This window comes from Vigna radiata, unplaced genomic scaffold (genome assembly GCF_000741045.1).
Source record: "Vigna radiata var. radiata cultivar VC1973A unplaced genomic scaffold, Vradiata_ver6 scaffold_356, whole genome shotgun sequence".
NCBI lineage: Eukaryota > Viridiplantae > Streptophyta > Magnoliopsida > Fabales > Fabaceae > Vigna > Vigna radiata.
This window is the reverse complement of record NW_014542189.1, coordinates 257,473-269,911: the sequence shown is the minus strand read 5'-3', so window position 1 is coordinate 269,911 and position 12,439 is coordinate 257,473. Positions and strand designations below refer to the sequence as shown.

The 12,439-nt window shown below is 37.4% G+C and overlaps 1 protein-coding gene across 1 annotated transcript; it reads right to left on the bottom strand.

The window, feature by feature from the left end:
* Positions 1-7,598: 7,598 nt before the first annotated feature.
* On the bottom strand, positions 7,599-8,099 carry LOC106779224. Its single transcript, XM_014667294.1, has one exon. The coding sequence runs from the start codon at positions 8,097-8,099 to the stop codon at positions 7,599-7,601; it is 501 nt and encodes a 166-aa protein (XP_014522780.1).
* Positions 8,100-12,439: the final 4,340 nt, after the last annotated feature.

Below are 12,439 nucleotides of genomic sequence, written 5' to 3'. Positions count from 1 at the left end.
CAAGAGGAGTAGATAAGAGGGAGCGAATAAGATGAAATTGTCAACCCCCAACAACTCCATTCATCCATAGTCTTTTTTGTCAATTGAATCAACCACATTGCATGTTTATTTTCTATCTTTGCATTCACAACAATTAATTCTTTCTTTACAAGTCTTACGATTTTAATTCACACGAACGATAAGGCCTTTCGAGTCTCTTGGGAAGAACGATATCGGGCTTTACCGATTATATTACTTGCACAATCTGGTACACTTGCCAGTGAGTCAACACCAACCGTAGTACAGTTAACCCTGCAGGTGTGCTTGAGGACGTGCTTGTCCGAGTAGACAAGTTAATTTTTCCTGCAGATTTCTATATCTTGGACATGAAGGATGATGAAGCAATCAGTCCAACAACTATTATCTTAGGAAGATCCTTCATGATGACAACACGAACCAAGATAGATGTGCATGCAGGATCACTGACAATGGAGATAGGAGACGAGAAAGTACACTTCAACGTGTTGGAATCTAGGAAGCATCCGACTAAAGATCATTCATTGTTTTGTATTGACTTATCAAGTGATGCTGTAAACGATGTTTCTTTTAGTTCCTCATACATTTTTCCATCTTTGGACTTTTCTTTTTCAAAAATATCGTGCCTAATTTTGGACGATAAAGGAGATTGTAAAACAGGTGATAATGAGGACGCGGTTTCAATAGATGATACCTCTATGACGTCCGAGTGCGATGTTGAGGTGGTTGAAATTACCTTTGGCAGTAAGATATTGCCATATGTGGTACATCTACCCTTTTTGGAGTTGAAAACTTTACCATCCCATTTGAAACATGCTTATCTTGAGAGGGATGAGAAACTCTCTGTTATTATATCTGCATTGCTTAATGATGAGCAGGAAAAACAACTATTACAGGTTATCAAAGACCACAAGGAAGCGATAGGCTGAACTTTAGCAGATATTACTGGCATTAGCCCTTCTTTTTGCATGCATAGAATACTTTTGGAGGAGGATGCTAAACTAGTGAGACAACCCCAAGGAAGACTTAATCCTCAACTGATGGGGGTTGTAAAGAAAAAGGACACCAAGCTGCTACAAACAGGTATTATATATCACAATTTTGACAGCATTTGGGTGGGTCCTATACATGTGGTTCCCAAGAAAGATGGAATCACAATGGTCAAGGACAAGAAGGACAAGTTGTCTCCTATTCAAGACAGAAGTGGGGCACACAACTTAGTAGTTGACCATCTTAGTAGGATTGAGAAGGGAAGAGTTAACATTCCCATCCAGGATGACTTTTCCGATGAAGTCCTCCTAGCATTCCTTCCACCATGAAGGAGGTAAGTTCCCTCATACTTTTTCTGTGCATTCTATATATAAGGCATACATTGAGGAATATGCATAATTTAAGTGTACGGGTGTGGGGAAACAATTTGATTTGTTCCCTATTTCGTTTTTTTTCTTCTTTTCTTTCTTTAATAAATATTTGCAATGGATTTGAGAGTTTGAATCAGTAACTGGGATGATCATATATAGAAGAAAGTCATGTTGATATGAGTGGATTGCTTTTATGATTTGCTGATTGAGTTGACTTGAGAATTTCTTAATTAAATCTTTTGTGAAAGAAATTTGAACCATGTGTGTTTTGAGCCTAATGATGAGGATGAACCATCATGTGCCATACCTATTTTTCTTGAGTGATTTGCCCATGCTTTGATGATACTTTAATATTTAGCTTGATTCTGTGTTGTGCAACTGAGGTGAATATGCATGATTTGATATGATTGAGGAATTTCTTGTTTTAGCTACTTGGCCAAATAAACTTACCTTAACATTAATCCATTGAAAACCCCTTTGAGCCTTAAGACTATTTTTCTTGTTTCCAGTAATTGTCAAATGAAAAAAAAATGAAGAAAAATCACATGTTCCTCACCTTGGGAAAGAAGAAGAAGTAATGGATTGTGTTATAAGTAAAGTGATGAATAAGTGTGTGGGGGAGTGTCTCACCACAAAAAAAAAAGGAAGGCAAAAAAGAAGATAAAAAGTTAAAAGTTTGAAAAGAATAGAGAAAAATAAAAAAGAAAAAAGTCTTCCTAGAAAGAAAAAAATAAAGTTGTTTTTGAAATCAAATGCCATTGCTCTTTCTATATCAATTTCAAAAACCAAAAATTCCAAAAAAATTTCCTACCTTTGCCTTGGCCTCAATATAACCTTTAAAAAGCCCTCATGATCAATAATTGTATGTTTTCTAAAGTGTGTGAATGTTAGAGTCTTGCTAAATACCAAGAGTGTCTACTTACATGGGTATTTTGAGTGTAAACACAAGCCAAAAACACTTGAAAGATTTGGAGAGAAATAGATACAATTTGACTTGAGTGTTATCTTTCATATTTGATTTTCTTGGGAATTCAAAAAGTTTAACTCTTGTGTGAAGAATAAAGTGATCTCATTTGCATGTCCATGACAAAGTGATGTCTATATGATTGATCTATATCCAGTGCTGTTCATTCTTTTGATTCAAATGCAAATATGGAATAAAATGACTAAGAACAAAGTTTTGGAATTAATCAATTTTTCCCAGGAGTGCAAAAGGATAAGTGTGGGAGTGTGATGAATGCATATTTATGTCCATATTTATGGTTTAAAATTCAAAATTTTGATGAGAAATTTGTGTTTAAATGATTGATTTAAAGTGAATATGTGTCAAGTGCAATTGATGGGTTTGGAAATTAAAGAGGCGTAAAAAGTGAGTTTTAACACATAAATTATTCTTGGATGTTCTAATGTTTATTTGTGCAGCTGAAATATAAGCTTTATTGGTCTAAATTACAATTCAAGGCCCTAAATCAGAATTTTAGAAAAGGGAATTGGTTTATTCAATAAAAAGAGCTGAATAAACCCTTGTTTTTACAATATACACTCCTAATTCTGAAATAGGCCAACAAGCAAGCCCAAACACTAAGCCTTTTCTCCTACACCCCCTAAGTTTCCTATTCGTAACTCTCCTACCACTAATTAAGCCATATTCCTTCACATGTTGCCACGTGTCGCCAATCCATCGTACACAAATTCAGCCAGTGACTTGCTGCCACATCACCACCCCTTCAACGTCATCATCTCCCTCAACCCTTTTCCAGAAACCCTAATCCTAGCCGCCAACGTCAACAGTTAGGCCACCGTCGCACACCATCACCGCCACCATCAATTTTGATTTCTAGGTCGTGCAATCAAAACCAGACCAACACCCAGCAAACAGAGAACCCAACAATCGCGAAACAAAATTCAGAGCGCCTTGACGATCCCTAAATCGCGCCAGCAGCCGGCCACCTTCTCCATTCACGGAAGTCTTCACTCCGATTGATGCCACCATCTTCATTCATCTTCTCCAGCAAAGTCACACACCTACAAAAACCCAATCACACCACCATATTCTCGCGCCTTCATCTTCTTAATCGCACATCATCATCGCACAACACCATGAATCGAAAATCACAATTTCCTTCATTACAACACACACTTAATTCTTGCGAACGAGAAACGCAGATTTGCGTTGCAGAACCACCATCATCAACACCCAAGTTGCCGCGACCATTACCTCTTCTCCATCTCGCATCAACCTTCATCAGGCCACCACCTGCACAACTCAACAAACCACAATCAGACCTGCAAGAAGAAGCAAGAGCAGACCCAAATCGCGACTGCCGCAACCTAGAGGCATCACTCTCTCGTGCATCTTCTTCTTTCTTTGTGAAGCAGCATCTTGCTACGCCTAATTCGCAACAGGGGCGCAGGGAGTTTCCCCTAATCTGCCAATTACAAAGCCTAATTTGGGAGGAAAAAGGCGCTGCCACGTGGCGCGCTCTCATTGGGCGCGATCTCACTAGTCAAAGATAATCAAACAATCAAGGTCTGGTCAAGTTAGGGGTTCTGTTGCAATTTTTAAGAATTTTGGAGGGGCTAAAGTGCAGATATAGAAAATTCAGGGAATTTGTGTAATTTTGGAAAGTCAGAAAAACTATAAGATAAAATTCAATTGTTGAATTAATTTAATTTGGGAATATCAACATAAAATATTTTCCAAATAATGTTATAATTATCTAAATCTTTTAGTTATTTGGAAGATATGAGATAAAAGATTCTGTCAACTGAATATTCAGAGTCCAAGCCCAATCAAGCCTGTATATAGAGACCCAAGGGAGCTTCATTCAATCATCCACCACTCCTCTCTTTTATTTCATCATGTATTCTACTCCATTCATGGAGAGCTAAGCATCTAGGGTGATTCTGCTGTAATTTCATTATGGATTCTGAGGTTAAGTGAATTAANNCAATTGTTTATTTTGATTATTGATTTAAGTTGTTCTCTCTCTATGTCTTTCATCTCTCTATCATATTAGAAACAAAGATTTTTGCATCAAAATGTGTTTGAATCTACATGCATATTAATTATATGAGTTTTAGGGTTTCTAGGTTTAATTGAGAATCTACTTTGATTNAATTTAGGAACTTTCATATGATTAAATGGTTTTTANTATCNATTGAGAATGTACTTTGGTTGGTAGTAATAAATTCAGCTATAATCAATTGAGAATTTACTTTGATTGATTAAGTTTTAATTTGGTTAGGAGATTTAAGAATAGATATGATTAAACATAATAAATTTGATTGAGAATGTACTTTGGTTGAATTCATTGTGAATAATCTAAAAAGGTCTTGCATTTGATTGAGAACTTACTTTGATTAACTGCATGATCGCCCTCAAATTAATTAAGAGTGTACTTTAATTAATTTGAAACTTAAACAATAATCAACTGAACAATGATCTGTGAATAACCGATGATGAATCTATTTGGAAAAGCAGTGGAATAGTCTATTTCTTCATAATTGTTTTTAAGTTTTCTATTTGTTTTACAACAACCTTTAAACATCCTCACTTTTGTTCTTAAGCATTGCATAACATTCATAAGTTTCAGATATTCGAAAGCAATTCCGTGTTCGTTGGGAGACGACTTAGGGTTACTTTAGCCCTATCTACTTTCTTAAATACTACTAGGCAATACTGAAGTTTCCTTGAAAAGTAGTATTAATTTGATAGCTTCAACGACAACTTATCAGTTGGTTTCCTATCATCAATCGATGATTTGTAGGGTTTCTAGAGTTTCCTTGCGGTGCAAGAATTTATCGGGGTTTCTGTGAGGTGTGCAAAGTTCAGTCGAGGTAAGGGAAACTAGAGTTTCACTTTAATTTAGTAATTTGCTATGTATGTGTGATAATTCTAGTTTATCTTGTTGTTCAAACTAAACTTAGGTTTTAGAGGAAATTTATTATGTGATTGGACTGTTTTGGAGTATGCATTTGATGAACTGTGAAAATAAACTGAATTGGATGATGCATGATATGTTAAGGGTTGTATAGAATGTTAGTAATTGTGTTTGGATTGGTTAGTTGGGAAGAAAGTCAGATTTGCCAAGGTTTAAAGTTAGTTTTGAGGAAGTGGAGTAGTGAAAATGTGAAATAGGTGTTAGATGACCAATTGGTCGGTTAGGATGGCTTGGACAAGTCATTTGGGACTTGTCAGAGCCCTTAAGTTGCTTAGAACTGTGACAAAAGTGATAATGTGATTTGGGTCCATAGGTTGATGATTAGTGAATTTTGAAGTGTGAATTGGGTAGCAAACACTTTAGAAGGAGGTTAGAAAAGTTTATAAATACTTAGTGTTGACTCACTGGTTAGAAAAGTTTATAAATACCCGATATCGTTCTTCCCAAGAGACTCGAAAAGCGTTTATCGTTCGTGTGAATCAAAATCGTAAGACTTGTAAAGAAAGAATTAATTGTTGTGAATGCAAAGACATAAAATAAACATGCAATGTGGTTGATTTGATTGACGAAAAAGACTATGGATGAATAGAGTTGTTGGGGGTTGACAATTTCATCTAATCCGCTCTCTCTTATGTACTCCTCTTGTTTAATGTGCTTGATTATCTAATTGTTATGGAAACTTTCTTGGCCTACCCTTAACCCGATCCCTCACCGAGAAGAGCCTATTACTAATTATCGGCTTGCTATCCCTAGCCTCCCCTAGCGATTAGCAATGCATTAAGAACAAAAGCAAAAACAATTGATCGTCCTACCCCCTATTCCTAGGTTGGTATTGCTTAATCAAGGAATTTCTCACCAGTTCATGACATTATTGTACGTTCCCATATCAATAAAGATAATCAACAGTTATCGAATGAGTTAAACGACAAAAGCATTAAGCGTAGATGAGAACCCAACAATTGATAATCAGAGCATATTAAGAATCATATAAATGAACAAGAGTTTCAATAAAAGAGAGTTTCAAAAGATTACATTGTTTCCCCCAACAACAAAAGGGTTTAGTTCACCATTGTCATGGTGAACTTTGATGAAAATAATGGAAGAATGGAAAAGCAAACCCTAGATAAGATGAAAAGGAGCCCAAGCATCCAAGAGATCCTCTTCAAAGAGTGAAAATTAGGTCTGGCCGCCCTCTTCTGTCAAAAGAATGAGAATGAAATCGCAACAGGGCTATTTATAGCTGAGGAGCGTCATAGAAAATAGGCCCAGGCCCAACGGACAACCGTCCGACGACACATTTATGCTGCCCGGCAGTTTGCCCATAATCGCGCCACCGCCCGGCGTTAGGGGGCCACCGGCCGACGGTTTGCCTCTAATCTCAAATCCGCCTAGCGCCCACGCCAGGTGCCTTCTCCTTATCTTGGACCGCCCAATGGTGAATTTTGCCGCCGGGCGGTTTCTTGACTCTTCTTTTCTTATATTTTCTTCCTCTATCTTGAGTCTAAGACCTTCATCTTCAACCCCAATCTTCACTTTCATCAAAATCACTACAAAACAATGCAAAACAAGCATAATATCGCTAAAAACAGCTTTTGACTCTCGATTGAATCATTTATTGAGTTTTACTTGATTCTAAGCTCGTTCTAAGTCTTAAAGGGTGTAATTTGGTCTAAATTGACATATGAAAATAACTGTTTTTCAACCGTTATCACTTAGTCAAGTATAATTAGGAATACAACACAATTTAGGAGGATTAGAAGTTGGGTAAAGTCATTGGAATTGGTCAATTTGGGGGTAGGGTGCATAATTCTGCAGTTTTTGGTGCTGCAGATTATGCAGACTCGCTAAGCAAGTAGAGTCGCTCAACGAATGGTCATGGAGACTGATCCTCTGTTTGAGGACTCACACAACGAGAGGGTATGCTAAGCGAGTGGTTGAGGTTTGGGCAAATTGTCAATTTAATTCGATTAGCGAATCAGTGAGCCGAGCAAGTGAGATGAGGGTCTGGTCCACTGTCTGGTGGGTTTCGCTTAGCTAGTCTTGTCGCTGAGCATGAGTTCGGGGTCTGGTACCACTGGGAGCTTTATTCGCACAACGAGTAGAGTTGCTAAGCGGAATATCTCTAAGGTTGCTCAACGAGTGGGTGCGTTGAGCGACTGGTCCATGTTTTAGTTTACTCTTTACTTCTTTGCCTTAGTTTGATCTAAATGAAGTTTTGGATACAATTTGAATTATATTTGAATGAGTATTAAGGCATGTAATTGATTATTGTCTTGATTTATGTTTCCAAGTAAAGGTATGTGATTTTAAAGTAGTGAAAGTAAGTTTCTTTGATGATCGGGATCTGATCATCTTCCTTCATCTCTATCACCACAAAATTAACCAGGAATTCAAGCCTTTCAATGCGAATCACAACGTCCTCCACCACACCATAGGGTTTCTTTGATGATCCATCCACCATGAACAATGGAATCTTTGTTGGCTTCAAAGTAAGACCACCAATCCTCTTTAGCATAGATAGGGGCATTAGGTTAATACTTGACCCTAAATCAAGTAAAGCTTTCCCTATCTTCACACTCCCAATTGCACAAGGTATTGCAAAACTTCCTGGATCCTTCATTTTTGGAGGGTGTTTCTTCTTCAAAGTGTCACTGCAACCTTCCTGTTCTTCAGTAGCTTTCTCCTCAGAATCTATCTTTTCTCTAAGGTATTGCTTTATACGCCTTGCATAAACAGGAATTTGTTGAAGTGCTTCAGTCAACGATATAGTAATCTCCATTTGATTGAAGATTTCTCTAAAATGCTCACACTTACTCTCTTCTTTCTCTTTTTCCTTTGGGTAAGGACTAACTCTCTCATCTTTCTCAATTTTTTCCTCTTTTTGTAATTTTTTTACTCTCCTCTTCTCTTCTTCTTCTTCAATCTCTCCCTCACATACTTCTTCTTTTTCCTCTTTTTTTTCTAACTCAACACTTTCTTTTACCACTCTTTCCTCAACCACACTCACAACAACCTTACAATCTTCTTTAGGGTTAACCTCAGTATTAGCCCCAAATTGATTTTTCTCCGTGAACTCCACCTTTTGAGCTAGTTAACCAATTTGCATCTCCAAACTTCTGAAAGTAGCCTCAAAGCCCTTGACTGTAGATTCACGCACCTTCAAAAATTTGTCAAACTTCTCATCAAAGCTGCTATCTTTTCCAGTCAACGCAGATACCTGTTGCCATAGTGGTGGCTGTTGTGGACGATTAAATTGGCCTTCAGTTTGATTATTCTGACTTTGTCCAATGCTTGGGTGATTTTTCCAACCTTGATTGTAATTACCTTGATTGAAATTACCCTGGCGGTATTGGAATTGATTGCCCATATAATTTGCTTCTTCTTGGGCCTCCTCTGGAAAAGCACATTGACCATTAATATGGTCACCACCACAAAGATCACAAAGTTGTTGTACCTGCGAAACATTCTTTAACTCTTTAGGCAATTGAGCAAGAGTCCTTGTCAGGTTCTCCAATTGTTGAGTTATCAGTTTATTTTGTGCAGGCAAAGCATCTTGAGAGGGTAATTGAAGAACTCCCATCTATTGAACTAGCACGCCCTTTTCACTATGAGTTTCATTCTCATTAACTGCCATGCTTTCTTTCAATTCATAGGCTTCCTCTATGGTCTTTCTATTGATATTTCCTCCAGTTGAAGCATCTAGCATAAGCTTTGACTGTGTACTAAGACCTCCAAGGAACATGAGAACTACATTTGTATCTTCAAAACCATGCACATGCGTCTTTGTTAGCAAGCTTCTAAATCTGTCCCACGCTTCACCCATGGTTTCCTCCATGCCTTGCCTGAAAGAAGAAATATCCATTTTACCTTTGTTGATTTTTTACTGTGGAAAATATAATGGTCAAGGTTTTTACAGCAAGGAATTTATAGAAGACCTCCATGTCAAAAATATAAATCTCCTCTCTAACCCTCTAACCAAAATATAGTCAAAACCCTCTAACCAAAATATAGTCAAAACAACACAGCAAGACTTGCAGCAAGATGTCCCCTCTTCTACAATCTGCAAAACCACTTTGAACAGTCCTCAAAGTGAGCCAGACTCCACGAGTCTATCCCCTGTAATCACAACAGGTACCAACAACAATCACCACGGATGCCAATACGAATCTTGATCAACCAGAAGACACCTCAATGTGCAGATATGTGATCAAGCAATTGTTAAGCCCCTAACAAGTGTACCAGATTGTTATCAAGTAATATAATTGGTAAACCCAATATCGTTCTTCCCAAAGTACTCAAAGGCCTAATCTTTCGTGTAACCCAATCGCTTAAGACTTGAGAAAAGAATTAAATTTAAGTGTTGAATGCAAAGAACAAAAAACTAAACATGCAAATGCAAATGATTCAATTGGCAAGGAAAAACTATGGATGAATGGTGTTGTTGGGGTTTACAATTTCATCTTATCCACTCTCATATATCTACTTTTCTTATTTACTTCACTTATTTATCCAATTGCCATGCAAACTTTCTAGCCTACCCTTAACCCAATCCCTTGGTGAAAAGATCCTATTATTAATTACCGGCTTGCTATCCCTAGCCTCCCCTAGTAACTAATAATGCAATGTGAACAAAAGCAAAATACAATTGATCGTCCTACCCCTATCCCTAGGCGGTATTAGCATAATCAAGGAATTTCTCACCAGTTCATGACATTACCGTACGTTCTCGCATCAATAAAGACAAACCACTTTTACTGAATGAGTTAAACAATAAAAGAATTAAGCATAGATGAGAACCCAACAATTGATAAACAAGTATATGACAAGCATATGAAATAAATAAGAATTTGGATAAATGAGAGTTTCAAAAGATTACATTGTTCCCCATCAACAAAGGGTTTAGTTCACCATAATCATGGTGAAACTAGATGAAAATAATGAAAGAATGGAAGAAATAACCCTAAACTTCGTAGATTGGAGCCTAAGCATCCAAGGATCCTCCTCCAAGGTGTGTGGAATAGCTATAGACGTTTTTCTCTGCCAAAAGAATATGTTTTAATTCGCACTGGGGTTATATATAAGCCCAAAAACATAACAGAAAGATTATAGAATCTAGCTAATAAAAACAGACAACCGCTTAGGCGCCTAAGTTCACCGCTCAATGGTTTCCCTCTTGCCACTTTTACCGCTCAACGGTTAGTTTTGCCGCTGAGCGGTTTCCCTCTAATCGCTCTGAGCGCTCAGCAGTCCATTCTGGCGCTCAGCGGCTCACTTGACCATTCTTTTCATCATTTTTCTTCCTCTTTCACGGGTCTAAGTCCACCTAACTTTACTTCCATCTTTAATTCACCTTAAAACACTGCAAAACAATGTAAAAAATAGCATAATATCTCTAAAACCAACTTTTGACTCTCACAAGACTCAACTAAGTGTTTTACTTGATTTTAAGCTTATTCTAAGCCATAAAGGGTGTGTTTTGATATCAAATTAAAGTATGAAAATAACGGTTTTTTGACCGTTATCACAACCTCAAACTTAGAACTTTGCTTGTCCTCAAGCAAGCAAGACAAAATTGGCTTTCCACTCCTTCATCAAACAATTCAACACTTTTCAAAATTCCTTTTTCTCACAACAAGTTATTATACAATTCAGATTTCAGCGGAATCCTATAAAGATGCATGAATGCTTTCAATCCAATTCAGTTCACATAATCAATCTTTTTCCAACAGATGTTTTGTTCATGAATGATCAATCAACTAAGCATAGATGTAAACATGGATTTAACAATTCTCACCAAGCAAGTGTTTTACTCAATCTCTCAAGTGTTTAGGAGGTCACTCTACTCTCTACTNTTCNCANGTCACATAAANCAATATTGNCATTCATCTAAAACAATCAAAATCTTCACATGCAAATGTCATCACAAGGACTTTTTTCCAAGGCTTGTAATGTAGCTGGGCTATCAAGAAAAAATGGTTTTTCTAGAATACAAAATCTGAGTTAAGAGAGTTTAAATTATCATTTAAAGTTAAAGAATACTATCTTTCTAACCAATCTCATTCATTCCCAACTTCTTCCCTTTTTCCTTTTTACATTGAGTTCACTTTTCATGCTTTTTCTTTTATTCTTTTCTTTTCTTATGCATTTTTCTTTTTCAGCTTTTGAACTCAATGTTTTTCTTTTTCTTTTGCCTTTTACTTTCCCCATACAACCCCAAACTTGAACCTTTTCAACACATACAATTATTCTCAACCCAACTCAAGGTAAATCAATTCAAACAAGGGTTTTCATACTATTTAAGGCCAAGGTTCAAAAAGGGTATATCATTTAAAATTCTTTGGGAAAACTTTGGCTAAGTAAGGGCTTTCCAAGCATGGCCTTGATCATATGACATACTGATAACAGTTGAGAAACAGTTATTTTCATGTGACATTTTAGACCAAATTAGACCCTTTAAGACTTAGAATGAGCTTAGAATAAAGTAAAACCCAATAATGAGTCAGTCGAGAGTAAAAAGCTGTTTTTTGCGATATTATGCTTGATTTGCATTGTTTTGAAGCTATTTTGATGAAAGTGAAGATGGGGACTGAAGATGAAGGTCTTAGACTCAAGACAGAAGAATAAAATTGAAGAAAAGAAGAGTCTACGAACCGCCCGACGGCAAAATTGCACCGCTGGGCGGTCCAGAGCGAGGAGGAGGCACCTAGCGTGGACGCTGGGCGGATTTGCGATTAGAGGCAAACCGCCGGGCGGTGGCCCCCTGCTACCAGGTGGTGGCGTGATTAGGGGCAAACCATCGGGCGGCATAAGTGTGCCGCTGGGCGGTTGTCCGTTGGGCCTGGGCCTGTTTTCTGTGACGCTCCTCAGCTATAAATAGCCTAGTTACGATTTCATTCTCATTCCTTTGACAGAAGAGGGCGGCCAGACCTAATTTTCACTTTCTGAAGAGGATCTCTTGGATGCTTAGGCTCCTTTTCATCTTATCTAGGGTTTGCTTTTCCATTCTTCCATTAATTTCATCTAAGTTCACCATGACAATGGTGAACTAAACCCTTTTGTTGTTGGGGGAAACAATGTAATCTTTTGAAACTCTCTTTTATTGAAACTCTTGTTTATTTA

What these genes read in the sequence shown, in the direction of transcription:
- LOC106779224 (XM_014667294.1), bottom strand. Translation starts at nt 8,099, where the DNA reads ATGGAGATTACTATATCGTTGACTGAAGCACTTCAACAAATTCCTGTT.